The sequence below is a fragment of the Eucyclogobius newberryi genome, unplaced genomic scaffold (genome assembly GCF_026437365.1).
Source record: "Eucyclogobius newberryi isolate DKJ021-1_F unplaced genomic scaffold, fEucNew1.0.hap1 SCAF_1, whole genome shotgun sequence".
Taxonomy (NCBI): domain Eukaryota; kingdom Metazoa; phylum Chordata; class Actinopteri; order Gobiiformes; family Gobiidae; genus Eucyclogobius; species Eucyclogobius newberryi.
Window position 1 is genome coordinate 37,289,936 of NW_027315723.1, and position 17,865 is coordinate 37,307,800.

The 17,865-nt window shown below is 39.5% G+C and overlaps 1 protein-coding gene across 1 annotated transcript in view; it reads left to right on the top strand.

Annotated features, from left to right (window-relative positions):
* rngtt (RNA guanylyltransferase and 5'-phosphatase) overlaps nt 1-12,515 on the top strand; it is a 131,539-nt gene extending 119,024 nt beyond the window's left edge. The window contains exons 15-16 of the mRNA XM_072445413.1: nt 7,234-7,357; nt 12,034-12,515. Of these exons, the coding sequence (XP_072301514.1) occupies nt 7,234-7,357; nt 12,034-12,203 (294 nt within the window). The 3' untranslated portion in view covers nt 12,204-12,515. The remainder of the gene's footprint in view (nt 1-7,233; nt 7,358-12,033) is intronic.
* The last annotated feature ends 5,350 nt before the right edge of the window (nt 12,516-17,865 follow it).

Below are 17,865 nucleotides of genomic sequence, written 5' to 3' on the forward strand. Positions count from 1 at the left end.
CTAATCTGTGGAATCTTCACATTCAGCCTACATTAGACATGTTGAACTCAAGAGGCACTGGAGGAACAATAAATAAGTTCTGTATCTTGTTGAAGAATTTGGGATTAATTGACATATGGAGGGGATGAACTGTAGAGCATGCCAGTATATATACCCATTTTTCTAATCCACATACAATCTATTCAAGAATAGATTACTTTTTGTTCTCAATAAAGACAGATCTAAAATCACTGAAGCAGATATAGACACACTAGACCTAAGTGATAATTCTCCTATCTACATTTCTGTAGATTTAGTGGAAATATGAAAACACTACGGCAATTTTATGCAAGGATGCTTAGTGACCCTTTGTTTAAGAAAAAAATCTCCAAAATTTATCTGGAGGAAAAAATACTGCAGAAATGTCTCTGCCCATCCTTTGGGTTGCTTCCAAAGCAGTCTTGAGAGGACAAAAAAGTTGAAGCTGAAATGAGAGTTTTGGAAATACAAGGCACCATCAACTTTTAACTGGGCACCTAAGAAAACTCAGACCCCGCCTAGTTGAAAAGAGCCTATCATATCCCTGATACCGAAAGAAGGGAAGGACCATCTGAAGAGCTGTGATGAGTTCAAAGGATCCTTTGGCTTAGAGAAATGGTACTTTTTTAGTTATTTACAAATAAGGAGTTATAACCAAGACATCAAAAAGAAAAGAATGACCCTTTGACTGAAATATGTATTAAAGCATTTAAATCTGAACTTTCAATGGGATTCATATCTCAATTATACAAATGTACTAAGAATTTGAGCAGTCACTCTACTGATTACATTATGTGTACAGTAAAAAGAGAGTGTCACTTTGTTCTGGCTGATGATGAATGGGAAAGGATATGTACATCTCATTGGAGAACCATGGGTTCACATGTTTGGAGGGAATCCTATTGAAAAAATGTGTCTTGTTTCTTTATAACTCCATGTCAAAGTGCCCTTTACTCACAGAGCATTGCAAATTGTTGGAGAGGATGTGGCAGCCCGGAGCTAAATCACTACATTATCATGTGTTTTGGGATTGTCTTGTTGTTGGGATCCTCCTGGCAGCAGTGAAAAAGGCCCTCACAAAAAAAAGGAAGACACAAAACACACTGACTATAAAGTAATTTGGAGAAAAATCTCATTTGGACTCAATTTGAAAATGGACAAATTTGACAGACTGTGAGCAAAGTGGGACTTTTGTTTGGGATTTAATTTTATTGATTTGTTGGATGTCTTTTGATTTATGTCTGTGTCTTTCTCTCTCTGGTCTTGTTTGTTTTTTCATGTTTGTATATGTTTTCTGTTCAATGTTCATAAAGTTGGAAAAAAAAAAGGTAAAAGGAGGACATAGAGGATAGTGCACAAGCTTCCATACTTCCCCCAGCATAGTTATTCATAGAGCAGTGTAGCTAAGAAACTAGGATTTATTTCCGTTCTTAACTGGCCTGATCATAAGTTATTTCAAAGTGGAACGTTTTATGCCTTGTCTTGTTTGTAAATGTATGGACTCAGTCTTAAATTAAGAGACTGTGTCGTGCTCTTTAACATGGACAGGAGCTGATTCCATAACACAGGAGCTTGGGAGCTAAACGCTCTTCCTCCTACTGTGCTTTTAGAGACTCTTGGACCAGAAGGCCGAAGAGCTCTGTTTGGATGATATGGTACTATAGCATCTTTGAGGTAGGATGGGGCCATGTCATTTATGGCTTTGTAATTTAGGAGTAAGATTTTAAATTTGATTCTGAACTCAACAGGGAGCCAGTGAAGAGACTCGAGCACCGGTGTAACAGACTTTCTTCTTTTAGTTCCTGTTTGTAATCTTGCAGCTGCATTTTGAACCAGTTGAATCTTTTTATGGAGCTTTTAGGACACGCTGCAAGCAGGTAGTTACAGTAGTCTAATCTACACAAAATAAATGCATGGATATGTTTTTAGCATCACTTTTAGGCGAGAGCGTTATAATTTTAGCAATATTGCACAAATGAAAATAGGGCTGTTTTACACATGCTGTGAACGAAAGCTCCAAGGTTTCTTACAGTAGAACTGGAGGCTACACTGACATTGTCCAGTGAGACTGGTCTGATTCGGATAAAGAATATTGTTTAGGGCAGGGGTCCCCAACCACCGGGCCGGGGACCGGTACCGGTCCGCAACGCGTTTGCTACTGGGACCTGGAAACAATCAGTGACACCATCTTCTCCGACGTAAACAAAAAAGGTTTGGGACCCCTGGTTTAGGGCCTTGTACAATGACCTGATTTTTTTCAGGATTAAAAAGCAGATAATTAGTGTCATCCAGGTTTTTATATCCTTCACACAAGCACTAAGTCTGTGTTAGAAACACAATAATAATATAAAATGTCAACCGACAGATTGAGCAGACACTGATGGAACCACAGAGAGTAGCTTGTAACCGATGTGTTACTTTACATACATTTAGACCTACGTAATATAGCACATAAAGATGAACGGCTATTAAAGGACATTTGTGATCATATTCTGCACTGTGCAATGTGCATTATACAATTGTTAACAAACACCACTTACTGTATCTTGTGAAGTGTCTTACCAGGAAATGAAAAAGACCTGGAATCAAGTTGCTTTTCTCTCCTTTCCGGCGTTCCCCCTCTCCCTGAGCAGTCCGCTACCCTCTGCTATAGTTAAATATAAGTGGCTGTGGTATCGGCAAGCAATTTTGAGGAAGAATAACTTGTGTTCAAAGCAAGGTGAAATGATTCATTTCCATTTATCCTACATATTGTACACAACACTCAATGGGAGACTGGAGGGCATTTCTGATGGAACTCTTGCTCATACAGACTAGGCAGAGACACTTCCTCGAGAAGGTGTAGTAGCAAAGCTACGCGTGGGTGCAGATGTTTGCTCTCTCCAAGGGGTTGTTTTGGGGTATGATAAACACTTATAGAAGGTTAAACCTGACAAAAGCCGATTTTGCATTACATGGGACTTTTAATTCCAAATATTGCTGGTGAATATTTCCCAATTAAAGAATAGTAAAATGTTTTTATTTTACCAAATAAACATGCAGCACCAAGAACTGTATCCAAATGACTTGCTTACTGAGTGCAGTTCTGTCCTGCATCTTCTCTCTCTTCGTGCTTTCTTCCTCAAACACTTCCTGTGTGAAATCGGCACCCACTGCGGGACCAGATGCTCCTCTCGACAGGATCTCAGGAGCTCTTGGAATTTCTCCTTTTGGCCAAAAAAATTATTTTACTTTTTCTTTTCTTTTTTACTCTTATTATTTTATTAATATTTGTATTATTATTATTATTATTATTATTATTATTAGGCCCGAGCGCCACAAGCTGGCGAGAGGCCTATTAATCTCGTAAGGCCGTGCGAAGCACGGCTGCGAAAGTGCGCACGTAGTGCGCACGAAATCGAGCGCGAAGCGCTCGCCCACTTCCAAACACTCACTAACGCACTCCTCCACTCATGCACGCCCCGTGCATACTAATTAGTTGTAGGAAAATGGAACATTACCGTTGTAAACGGGCGAAGCCCGTGCAAAAGTGCGCACTAAACGAGCACTTTACATTGAGATGATCCCCATATAAAGCACTCATTTGCGCTAAGTAGCTCACGAATACGTTCCCCATCTCTTGCATGTTCCGTGCATATAAGCATGTAATGCAAAAATTTAACATTATTACTGTATAGAGGGCCAAAAACACAAAGTGGGCGGAGCCCACTCAAAATTATCGAAAGTACCCGTCAGTGACCAGGGACCCACACCATGAGGTAGGAAAGCGCGAGCGCTTTCCGAAAATGTATAGTTTATGATATTTGAAAAATGGGAAACATTGTTTTCGCATCGGAATATTATTCTTTCTTTCTTTCTTTCTTTCTTCTTCTTCTTCTTCTTCTCGGGACCAACCCCCCTATTTTTCACCCAGTGAACATTGACGAAAAGTCACAAAAATTTGCACACCTCTAAAAATCGTGCCTCTCTACATTCTGGCTATTTCCCTTTTCTAAAATAAAAAAAATTGGTGCGTCAGCGCCACCAAATGTACCAAAAATGCATTGAGAGATGGGAAATGACCCAAAAAAAATCTGATCGTAGAATCATGAAATTTGGCGCAGAGGTAGATGGTGACAAGAGAAGTAAAAAATATTATTACGGCAACGCCGTCCCCCGAACCAAATGTCGGCCATATTGCTTCAAAAATGGTTAAACATGACTTCGGAGTTTTTCCAAACGTCGTACTTTTACGAACTCCTCCCAGGGCGTTGGCCCTAAAAAGCTGAAATTTGGTGAAAATGCTACTGAGGAGTGGGACATCAAAAGTTATCCAAATTACATTGATACCTCTCACGGTCTCTGTGCGGCGAAGCCGCAAACTGTAACTAAAATTTCAGAAATCTCCCATATTTAAAATTTCTGCCGTTTGCGCAGATAAAGTCCGAATTGCGTCAAATTAGAATCAGTTGTTAAACTCTTTGCCCTAAACCTACTTGAAGTGAAATAAATTCATTTGGCGCCACAGCGCCCCCTACAGATTTTATATGGAGGTTAAATGTTTAGTTTTGCGAAATTATATGAAATTTGACACACAACTCAATTTTAGCATCCCCATCAAAAAAGTCAATGAGACCCATGTCATAATTGTTATGGCGTTGCCGTAACGATGACCGAAACCTCCCATGTTATTCCAATGGGGCCAGAACATGTTTACACTTTAGACTTTCACAAACTCCTCCCAGGGCGTCAGCCCTATTAACCTGAAATTTGGTGAGACTCATCTTCAGGACCATCAAAAGTTATCCACATTTTCATTCAAAGAGTCACGGTGTCTGTGCGGCAAAGCCGCACATTTTGCCAAGAATTCAAAATAAAATTGCTTTTTGATGGTAAAACAAAGGGGAGAACATGTGACAGCGTCACAGATTCAGCAGTAGGCGTGATAAAAGGACAATTGGGGCGCGTTAGCGCCCCCTCCTCTTGCGGCGTGGCGGCGGTGTGGCGGCGGCGTGGCGAGGGCCGATCATTGCCGCTTGCGGCTATATTTATTATTATTATTATTATTATTATTGTTGTTGTTGTTGTTATTATTGGCAACCATATTTTTTCTTTTTATCTTCAAGTCTATCCCAAAATTCATTGTTCATTGCCAACACTAAACTTTAATTATTCACAAAAATTGTAGAGAATCACAGTTGCACGCAACATTGTCATTGTTTATAACAGGACAGAAGTGCCTTTCCCCTGGTCACAACGACAGTATGCAATGTACTGTAACTCTCCTCAAGCTGTGTAAATCATACTTTATTGTCTGAAATTTCTTCTGTCACTATATTGTGCCTCCTCACATGCCACTGGCATTTACGGCAGTCTGGAGATGCTCTCAGTGAGACACACAAACAACAGCTGCCCAAATGTCTTGTTTGACTCACGGCCGCTCCTCTCCACCGCGTGCTGCACACAAAGACTGCACAAAGAGCCTGATGCTCTGTTTGTTCAGAGTCCAGGGTGATTTAATAAGCCAGTGGTCCTGGGACACTGCGGAGGAGACGACCAGGGTTACACTGGAACAAGCTGCATGTCTCGTCATGAAGAGGGAGAAGCCAAGAAAGCCAAGTGGAAGTCTATAGAGTTAGGCTGTGCCCTTGAATAGCACAAAATACAGATATTTAAAATCTTTTCAGTCTGAACTTTGCTCTTAACCCTTGTGCTACTCTCAAAGATAGTGCACGAGTTTAAAACACTTTTGCTTTTTTTACAATTTATTTTTTAATTTTTTAAAAAGTAAAACAAACACAAAAAATGACATGTTTTCATGTTGTAGAGGGAGAGGGGAGGCCTTCCACTACAGACGCATGTGGATCATCCAGACCTGAAGATAGGGCTATATTTACTGCTGCTGCTTTTGTGAAGTAAAAACTTTATTAATTTGCCTTAATATGCATTCACAACAGGGCACCTGTAAGAAATAAGAAATCTATATGTTTTGTATGTGGCCTTTAGATAACTCATTAAAATGGATGACATGTCTCCTGACACTGTGGTTAATATGTCTGTGCCGTCGGATCCAAGGGCAGAGCGACTTGGTCAGACTAACCTGTTTCAGAGCCATAAATCAGAGAAACAGCAGGTTTCTCATGATCGGGATCGGCCTATTTGATCTACTCTGCAGTCCTGCCTGGTGTGGTTGTCAATGATCTGACCCCTGTGACAATATCTCATTTTGGTGATTTTGACATGATTCAGTTCTTTTTTTGTTTATTCCAAACCTGCCTACTCCTCTTATTGGCCAGCGTCATGCCCTGAGGTTTGGACAGATGCACAGGAAAACGTGAATTTTAAAGGGGCGTTCGCATCGCAGCATCAAAGCCGCCAGTTTACATTTAATTGTGACTGCATTTTTAGAATCTGACAGGGTGCCTCCAGGGCGTTTGAGCATCGGCCGCCTTGGACGCTCGGGGCGCTCGTCCCAGGTGGCCAGAGCAGCCGACACAGACGTTAAATGAAGCTGATCTTTTGGCAACCAATCAGACATTACGCTCTAATGATGTACCTAGAATAGAATTAATAGATATGAAGGTTTTGTGATTTCTGTCATGTATTTGTTATTTGAAGGCATTTTTTCCTGTTGTGTGAAGCACTTTAAGTGCCTTGTGTATGAATTGTACTCTACAAATAAACTTGCCTACCTACATATTTCCTTATCCGGAAGAAGGACCAAAACAAACCCCGACGACAAATGATGATATTCACTAAACTCTGCTCACCTCTGAAATATCTGGTGGACCCAGATAAGCCCCCGGGCCGATCGCCTCTGTTTTGGACTTCGTAAAGCAAATACACCAAAATCACTCTCTCATCCTCTTCTGTCATCAGCACAAGAGGGCAACAACACCTGGAAATACAACCACTCGGATGCGTGACTGTCCTGATATACAAATGTACAGGCGTCCGACACAAATTTGGACGCTGTGGTCTCAACGCACCATAACAAGCAGCTTAATGACTTAATTTAGACCATATAAAGATACTTTGTGTACATGGATTGTTGTAAAATAGAAATGATGATCTTGGTTCCAAAAAAATTTAATAAATTTAACCCATACCAAAAGTAAGGTGGCATTTGTTTTTACAGAACAAGTACAGTACACTTCAAGTCCTCCACTAACAAAAGAGGAAAAAGAAAATGTCCTAATAAGTAATTATGTTCTGTCATGTATCTGTGTGTTGCAGGCCACTAAAGAACTGAAACTCTACGACAACAAGATAATCGAGTGCAAGTTTGAAAACAACAGCTGGGTGTTCATGAGGCAGAGAGTGGACAAGAGCTTCCCCAACTCCTACGACACGGCCATGGGTGAGTCTGTCCTGCTGCTGCTTACTCGCTCTCTCATGCCAGATCACGGGGAAAGTGCCGTAGTTGTTGTCGCATTTGTTTTCCAGATTATTCTTTAAGTTTCTGCTAAAGTTATCAACAGTGTTGTGCATTGCAACATTTAGGAGAGTCTGAACATCACATCTATTGAAACGTTGCACTTAGGTGTTTGTAATTTTAAATATTTTAGCACATTAAGTTAGGGACTTGCCATGTCCAGATTTCTTCTTTTCTTCTAGATTAAAAGTTGGGTGTAATATCACTGCACATGTAACAAAACCTTTTTTTTTTTTTTTTGTTTAAGTTTGCTTATTAAAGGGGAAACATGATGCAAAATCAACTTTAATGAGTTTTCAATCTTGTTACATCATTATTTGACTCAAAGATGTATTTTGATTGATTGATTCCTGTATTTTATTGTTTTGTGACTGAGACTCGAGAGCTCAGAAAACTCCTATTTTCACCTACCCCCTATCTCCGCCCACCCCCCTGTCCCCCTGAGACTCAGAGTGATACATATAGAGTTCAAAAATAAAAACATGTAAATGACAATCCACTGCTTGTTACAGTGAAATGTCACTATGAAGAAGCGGGGCTTATCAGTTTTGCAGTTTTGAACAGGAAGTCACTGGACATGATGATGTACTTATGTTATAGTCCAACTCTAAGTACCTGAGTACCTCTCTCTTTTAAGATATGCATTATCTTATTACGACATAGTTTATTATAAAGTAAATATCTCTAATCGGAATAAACATTTCAACCTTACAAAAAAATCAAAAACAAAGAAAATTCAGAGACTAATACTAACATTATAATTCTAGAACCCCTAATTTCTATATTGATTTAAAAATTATTAAAATAAAACTGTAAGCTAATTTATTAAAAGATGAGAAGATATTTGATTCATAAGATGTTTGTGTCATTTAAGCCACAGTTAATGAAAAATGAAACTTTTGTTAGATAAATTCCCCACCATTTTACGATCCCATAAAAATGGGCAGACACTGTCATTTTACAAAGCCATTGCAGAACTCCAATATAAAAAATAACAAAACCAACGTTGACTGAACCGATCTGCAGCACTGCAAACATTAAAACAAAGGCTGGAAGAACAAATTGAAGTCATAAAAACACGTGGCGGGGGCGAGGGCACAAACACATTGGAGATAAGAATTGTATGGATAGAAAATCAAACAGATTGAATTAAGGAGTGCCGTGTCCTCTGCGCAGCCCCAATGGCATCTTAAATCTAAAATCCAGACACACTTTGCTCTATATTTTCTTTCCACAAACAGAGCAGTTATGGGTTAAAGTTATGCTTCTGCATTTCTCAGCCACTGTTGTCTGCAGCTATTGGATTGTTGTTGACTGCATTTAAAGTAGCTTTAATGTCTTCATTTTGGGCTGAACTACATCGCAATGGTTTGAGTGCCATAGACCGATCAGGTAGATGAGATGAGGCTTTTATCGTCTCCCTGTGGAGAAATGTGTCTTGGACGTTAAAGGCACAATAAAAATAGACAACATTTCAATACAATTTCATACATAATACAAAACTCTGTAAATCCACTCTTCTGAACTGAGCTACACGGATTGTAACATTAGAGCCACTGATGATGAAGTGAACTGCACAACTTTTTATCATGGCAGCTGTTTGTGGATCACTTAAATTGTGATGGCAAATCATTTTCGTCGAGCAAGGATGTACAAACTATGGCCCGGGGACCAAATGCAGCCCTCAGACCAATGTTTCTTCTTATTCTTCGGTCAACTGGCCCACATAAGCCTGAGAAATAACTTCTACACACTTCTAAAAACTGTTTAAAATACATGTATTAATTTACTTTTATTGCTTTTAAATTAGAGCTGGGTTGAAATAATCGATTTTCCGATTTTTAATCGATTCGCATATTAATGACCGATTATCGATTCGTACGTCCAAAGATCGATTTTTATTTAATTTTTTTTATTTTTTATTAAAATTATTTTCTACATTTCCCTCAGTGAACTTCAATCTACCTTCAAGAAAGATAATTCAGGACTCCTGGATTATGTTTCTTGAAGGTAGATTGACCCTTAACCTTTTCATCAGTCTTCCAGCCATCAGTAACTACCAATACTTGTAAGATTTGCTGTTTAATATTGATATAATACTAGTTTTAATATGTTGCTTCTCTACACAGTCATGAAGTGAAGGAAACGGTTCAAATACATTTTTCATTTTTAATAACATTAACCCCCGGATCGAATCGAAATCGGATCGAATCGGAAATCAGATTGAAATCGGAGCGAATCGGATGGGATCTGAGAAATCGGAAAAAAATCGATTTTGAAACCTAAAAATCGGAATCGAATCGATTCTTGAAATTTGAATCGAAACCCAGCTCTATTTTAAATACTTTTATTTTTTTGTGTACTAATTGTAGAAACAAAATTGCCTTGCCTTCTACATCAGCGCCATCCTAACCTTGTAATGTTGGTGTGTGAGACCTGAAATTAAATGTTCCAAGACTGAATAAGTCAAACGTCTAATTAATGTTACTTTTTAAGAATAATTCACTGCATTGCCCTCGAACGGCTCTCTGTTTCAAAATGCGGCCCTCAATGAAAACTCCCCTGGGTTAGAGAATCTCCAAAACTGCATCTCTTGTGAGGTGTTCCCTGCGGTCAGCGTCCATCTTCCCAAAAGAGTGCAAAATATCAATATCAGTTTCTCAGGGACAGTCGTTTTTGTGGTTCGGTCCATTAATCGATCTACAATAAAGCTGTGAGCGCTACAGTTAGCAAGATGGTCGCAGAGCATTACGCTGTCCAAACGAGTAACAGATAGATGTCTTTGTCGTTTCCCCTGACGTCTGTGTATCATTTATATTTGTTCAATTAAAAATACTAAGGGCATAAATAATTGAAAGTCAGTGATCCATGTAAATGGTGCATGTCACTGCTCTGAATCTTGAATGTGTGCATCCTCCTGTACTAATGGACAACATTTTTAAAAGGTCATGACATATAGAGCCCTCTGACCGTTTCCCCAAATAACAATTATACTATGTTTTTCTATATGTGGCCTTATAGCGGCACATTTGTTGTGGCTGTAAAGTATACTGCGTTAGCTTTAGTGCCATATAATCTACCCTGCTCCACCAACTGGCACTATTCGACGCCCACAGACAACATACCCTCGTGCCCACTCAGCCCAGCCCACACTGTGGCCGCTGCCAAAGACGGAGGCAGTGGTGTTACTACCATACAGCCTGCAAAATCTGTGTTATTTCTGTAATTATGCTGTTCAATAGAGGAAAGTCATTATCACGTTTGTTATTTTTTAATTATCAAGCGAGAAAGCGGCAGGGATCAAAGGCTACTTAAGCTTACAAATGAACCAATACATGACCTGCAATGAATAAATAGCAGAATTAAACACTCGAGTAGTTTGTTTGTTTCTGTAATGAGCCATAGAAGTTATTTATTCAACCCGCTACAGCTAAGCTTACAGTAGTACAGAAAAATAACAATAGTTCAACGGAAAAGTACCCACGACAAATATTGTTCCATCTGTCGTTACATAAGCCAGGGGTGTCCAAACTCTTTTCACCAAGGGCCGCATTTTGAAACTTAAACGGGGCAGAGGGCCACAAACAACTTGACAATGTCGAATTTGTTGAATGACAAAGTGAATCATTCGAAATTTTGCATTTGACGTATTTGCGATGAGCCTCCACACCTTTAATTAGACTTGGAACATTAATGTTAGGTTGGTATAACATCCATATGCCTGAATTTTCCCAATTTCACAGTAAAAAGTACTAGTTTTTGTTGTTTGGGCCAACATAGCAGGAAGCTGGAGGGCCAAAAAAAATTGGTCTGAGGGCCGCATTTGGCCCCCGGGCCCTAGTTTGGACATAAGCTGATGTACTCATTATCGTGAATAGCGCTGTATTTATTTCCAGTTTACTTGTAAGCAATATTTTAAACATGTGAACTTAGCGATTGAAAAACAATACGAACAATACTTATTATTAGTCTAATTAGTGTTACCCTACTAACACGCTATGATGTATATGCTCAACCTTTGCCTCCACCAGAATCCAGGTCATGTTCCCTTTTGTGCAGGAGCTTGCTTCAAACGAGAGCAATTCCACCGCAGATTCCACAGTATAATCTGGGAGCTTTTTTCAGCAATATTTTGTTTTGAAACGTTAATTGCCACGTCACTCTGGAACCTGGGAATGCCCTGGGGGTTTGTGGGTAACAGTATTATTGAGGTTAGATCTCCTCTTTAGTAGTCGACTTGATTGTTATTTCGTCGACTGCTATTGTACTGTACATTTAGACTTTTAAATGCATTATCAACCAAATAAATGTTTAAATATGGCGACCTTAGGTGTCTAGATGGAGATTATAGAAACATTTTGTTGTTTTTTTACATTTTGAGTTAATAATCCTGCAGTTTTGGTTATAAGAAGGTGGTTTCATGTGTGAAGAGTCTGTATAGTCACAACACAATTATTAGTTATAGTCGACTCTACTACCGTGGTCGACTCTACTACCGTGGTGCTTTTGGGCAAAACAAACCCACCTTTTTGCCTTTTATAAGCTGTATGTAAAGTGGGGTTTATTCAAGCTTTTCTTAATCGTCTCGTCTTTCTTCTCAGCCGTGTGCAAGAGCATCCAGGAGCCCGTCACCAAGGAGATCCTGTTTGAGTTTTTGGACCGGTGTTGTGCTCAGAGCGGCCCCCCACAGAACAAGAGACCCGGCTCGGACGCTGACGCCGCCCTCATGCCCCCTCCCCCTCCCAAAAGACCCAACAGAGCCATCCCATAATGACCCCGCGTGTTCCTGTTGTGAATCAGCCTCATTTCGGGTTTGGATGCTAGCATGTTAGCAAACCTCCAACATCCACAGACTGCATCATTTCATTCGTTTTACTTGTTTGTAGCTTTAATTAAATTCCAACACAAAAAAAAAACGGCAACATTTTAGTTTTTTCTTCTACTATTTATACTTTTTTTATTGTTCGAGCAAATTGCTTTTCATCTGCAAGGTTACACTGTGGATCTATGCTTTGTCAACGATTTGTAATGAATTTGGTGAAATCTCATGTGTTCAATGCATTAAAATGAGAATATGTTTTAACCGCGGTTCAACGTTGAGTTCCACAAAAGCCTTTTGTAAAGCTTTATCTTCACGTCCGGCTCCATTATGAAGGTCGAAATGGTTTTATTGTGCCGACTACAATCTGACGTGCCCCGACTGTCCTCTACATCTCTTCTGGAAGGGAGTTTGTTTCTGCTGCAAGTATCTCTTAACAGCGATATAATTCAAATCAATAGCCGAGCCCTGGACGCCGGTACAATCTAAGTGATTTAGACTTGTGTTGAGCTGGTCGCAGCCAAAGCCTCCAAAATAATAATGTCAAGCTTTGTGAAGAATGCGGAGTTTGACAAACTTTAATGTGGTGCAGTCTGAACGAAATATGAGTTTTATTTTTCAAGAACTTAACAAGTACTAATAATTGAAGGGTAACGTAAATTATCAGAGCGTGTACGTTTGTGGTGCTACAGACTCGGATACTGGTTTCACTCCTCAGCTTTTACCAGTGCATATTGTTCTGTCAATAATAGAGCGTTAAAGATATTTCTAGCTGATTTCAACACTTTATTGCAGTTTAAACGGGTCTAATGGCCACAGTGTTAGTCAATACAAGTTCAACTGATTATGTTTCTCCGCCAAGAAACCTGAAGACAAAATCATTGCAAATATAATACATATTTTTAATCATTCTTGATATTAAATAGAATCTTGTGATAGTTTGAAAATCTCTGTGTTTCCCAGGGTTGACAGCTGCATCAAAGCCCCTCTATTTTTAGGCTCAGTGGTGAACAGCACAAGTCTGAGGGATTTGCTGAACAAACACTTTCAGTCCTCCCGAGGCTTATCTGTAGTGTCCAGGACTAAAGGATTCTCCGCTAAAACTTCTGCAGCCGCTCACAAACTGCAACTGTCTTCTGGTACGGAAAGGGCAGGGGTTAAGGGTCAAACCTGGAATGAAAAAAGGATTTGATCTAAACTTCATTGAGTGTCTTTGAGGGCTTGAAATGGAACAGTTTTTTATCTATAAGGAAGGTTTGGAGGGTTACAAATGCAATTATATTTACGGGAAGAAGTTTAGGTGTTTGAATAAAAACATGCACTTTTATTAAGTTTATTTTATTCTATTTACTTCCTAGAATAGTATCGAAGTTTCCGTTTTTGCGTGCTCTTCTCACTGTTGCTTTGAACGGCGTGTACCAAACGTGGAAGTGAATCTCTAACTGGAGGCACGGCGGCTGAGGCTTCACGGCGAGAAGGTCGCGGGTTCAACTCCCCTGCCGTCTGAGCCTTTCTGTGTGGAGTTTGCGTGTTTCTGTGTCCACGTGAGTCTCCGGTTTCCTCCACCAACTCAAAACACGCACCGTCAAACCCTCCAGCTACAGCAGGCCTGACCACGCTGAGCTCAGGATGGTGATGGGGCCCTGAGCACCGCAGCGACCGCCGAGTAGACGTCCCAGAAGCATTGAAGGATGGGTCAAATGCAGAGAATGATTTTGAGGGATTAATCATTTATATCTCAATGAGAAGCCTCAGTATTTTAATTTTGCACTTGTCTTCTTGCTGAATGTTTCACAGTATTGCATTAAACGTCAATCAATTACAGATGTCCACAGATCTTACCTGTAACGGAACCTGGTAATGTGTCCCGTCTGTCTCCATGGGGATAAAAAAGTTGAGACTTTTTACAGTGTCTTCAGTGTATGTGCGCTTGAATATAAAACTATTACTTACACTTTGAGGGCCCCTGAACCAGACAAAACCTTTGCCTTGTTATTATCAAAAGCATTTGATGAAGATAAAAAGTGAAAAGCGCTCCGTTGTCCCCGTGTGAGCGCCGCACCATCTGCTGTACAGAGGTGCCAGGAAATAATCAGGAACAATTATCCGGCACTCTGCAATTATCTGTAATGACAACGGGCCCCGTGTCACTTTATTAACTGCAACACAAACTAAGCAGGTTTCACTTGTGGAAAGGAAATCGTTTATAAAGCCTGTGAGCTGCTGATTCTTTACTGAATGATCCTTTTTTTTTTGTCTTAAGCTGTGTAGACAAAAACTGGTAGAAAGCCCAACATGGTCTGTCAGCACCAACTAACGAACTAACGTGAAATACTTTTAACACAATCATCTCAAAAAGTGGTACCCTTAGTCATTATCATTGGTCTCGGCCCGTCTGATGTTTTGACATGAATTCTGAATGTGAACCCAAAATGATTAGTCCCAAGGATAACCATGGCGACACACGCTGACCGACAGTATTTCTCTTTATGGACGTTTAGGTTTTTCCTTTTGAATCTAATCAATGCATTTATGTAACACTGAGCGGACATGTTGGAATCAAAAAGTCGTTTTCAGGCTACACTGTCAATTGAATATTTGCATTTTCTTCGACAGATCCCGAGTCCCAGATCTTATTTTAAGGGCAATGTCTCGCTGGAGGTCGATCCATTGATCTGTGTTGAATACTCCCATGCTTTGTGCATAATCCTGTAACGCATGTGTAAAGTAGATAAGATGGATTGTGTCCTGAGGTGTCTATGAAATCCCAGCACGGCTCCTTTGACTCTGGCCTATGGGGAAACCTTTCGTCTATAAGGTTCAAATGGCTCAATTAAAGAAACTGAGAGGAAGCCGGTTATACTTTATAAAGGTCCATGCGCAGAGATCAAAGGCTAATCCAAGTGGAAATGAGAAGAATTAGCCGTGTGAAGTGAACTCAAAGGAGCACAAGAAACAGCAATACATGGTTTAAGGATTATGTATTTCAAAGTGGCAAATTGTGTGTATTATGTATTCAGTAGAATACTTGTCCAGTCACTTTATACTCTGCAGTCAATGTCAAAAGAGACACTTGTGGTTTTTCCTGTTGCCTTTTTGACCAACAAGAACACAGGCTTTCTGGTGAGTTTGATATGATTATGTATGATTGTTTACAATATATTTACTCTCTCCTCAATTTGACACAAACTTGCTCAACAAAGGTGTTTTTTTTTAGCTCATTTTTTAACATATCTTGGGATTTTAACCAACAAAATGCAGTTTATGCAGCTCAAAGGACGGTTAGGAACTGTTGGATTGTGTGAAGTGAGTTTGTTTTTCCTGTATTCATGACAACAAGGAGCGATGGAGCTATAAAATGCTACAGATCAAATGTGGCAGAAGATCTTTTTGAGAGAATGACCCATCACCCCCCGAAACAACAGACTGAAGTAAGAGTGAGTCTAGCAGAGTGTTTTCCTGTTTGCCTCTATGGACTGTGATGCAGATCACAGGGGAGTATTTTGTCCTGAGGGCTGTTACTCACCTCATACGGCTAGCTCAACCTGACAAATTCTACTGCTAAACGCATTGGGAAACACAGGGAAAATGTGTCTACAGCTGAACTTGATTTTCCTCAATGAAGTATCACCTGTCTACAGATTTGAATTCAGCAGCATTTCATTGTAATTTATTTTATTTATTTTTTTAAACACAAAAGACCAGGGAAAACAGGAGATTTGAAAAAAATAAAATAAAATTAAAGGGAATTCTGTTGGAAAGATGTGCCATGCTTCTTTATAACCCCATGTCAAAATTCCCATTATTCACAGAGAAATGCAGACTATTGGAGAGGATGTGGCAGCAGGATGCAAACCACTATCATGTGTTTTCCCCAATGGATTTCAGAGCTATGTATTTGGGCCTCAGAACTCCTGCCATGGACACAATGGGCAGCTATCTCTGGGGCATCCTCCTGGCTGGCCTGACTAATAATGAACATTCGCAATATGGAAAAAAATACTTGGAATGTGGACAACATTTCTTTAGGTTTCCTATGACGTAATTCTCTCTCTTTTCTCTGTTTATGATTTGCTGGATGTCTACTTTTGTATGTATATCTGATCTCTCTTTTTTCCCTTTCTCCATTTTTGTTTTGTATATGTTCTTAAATAAAAAAAATAAAAACATTCAACATCCAAGGAAAATTAACGTCCCATTTGGTCCAAATTCGGTCAAATTTGTCCATTTTCATAATTTCCTTTTTCAAATATTTGTCTCTTTGCAAATATGTGCCACTATATCCATTTTAAGCTCTTCATTGTCACTGTTTTTTGTTTATGATAACAAAAAAAAAATTGATTAATTTTACATTTAATCAATCCTGGTCTCCCAATTTGACAAGTAAGTATTCACGATATACAAGTGGTTGTTTTTTTACCTTTAAATATCTTGCCTTTTCTAATTATCAATGCATTGTACGGTGGATTACGCCCTGTTCAGATTCTCAATGTGGCTGGTGCTGAAGTTGTGAATTTGCTCTTGAGAATCCCAGAGGAGATGTTCCCATACGACAGACACTTGTTATTGCTCGTGCTGTCGCTGCTGCTCTATGTAAATCCAGGAGGAGCGCAGGTTGCCAGGAAACATTAGGATTTTATTTCTCTTGTTGCTAAGAGTGCAACCTCTGTTTTCTCAGGCAGAGGGAATGGCGAGCATCCAAGCAGCAGCAGCAGTGTTTGGTGGCATCTCAGCAGAAAGGTCACACCATTGATTCCCAGAAGGTGTGGAATTGCATAATTTTCCCAAGTGAGTGTTCAGCTTTTTTCCATCAACCTCAAATGCATTAGCAGAATTCTCAAGCTCTGTACTCCTGACCAACATGAAGAGGGATCGCCCAATACTCCTGATACTGATTTACAGATAATGAGGAATGGGTCAAGTGTAAAGAGAACGATTTCAACAGATGACAAAGAGTGGATTTGATGCCCTTCCGAAGAAACCCATTGAAATTGGCTTGGTGTTGGAACATTTTCAATTCTCTGCACACAGCCGTACGATAGAGACCACCTCCAGCTTGACCCTTGACTTTTCTGTTTATGACCTGAGCCATCTTAGGTTCAAATATGTCATCCAGACATATGGCCTGACTGGAATGGAAATACAAATGGTATTCATGTCTCCAGATCTCACACTGATGGTAAATACCCTTTTTTATTTTTTATTACCCTTTTTTTTATTTTTATTACCCTTTTTTATTTTATTTATTATTCTAGGTGTTTTTTTATTTTTATTTTTTATTTGGTTAAATTTATTGCATTTCTGTTTCTGTAAATTTCTTGTGATTTTAATGCATTTTTCCTGCTGTGTGAAGCACTTTGAATGGCCTTGTGTATGAAATGTGCTCTACAAATAAACTTGCCTTGCCTAAATAAACTTCTCCTTCCTCCGACATCCAGAGTCGTGTGCCTCTGTTTACAACTTTAGGACAAGACTAGTTTCCATTGTAAATGACGTTACAAATTGCCTTTTCAAAACCCAATATGTCCCCTGCACAGGCGGGAATCCTGTTACTGTATTTACATTGAAGCCTGGATTTAAATAGCAAATTCAGATAAGTTAGTTCAGCATTATT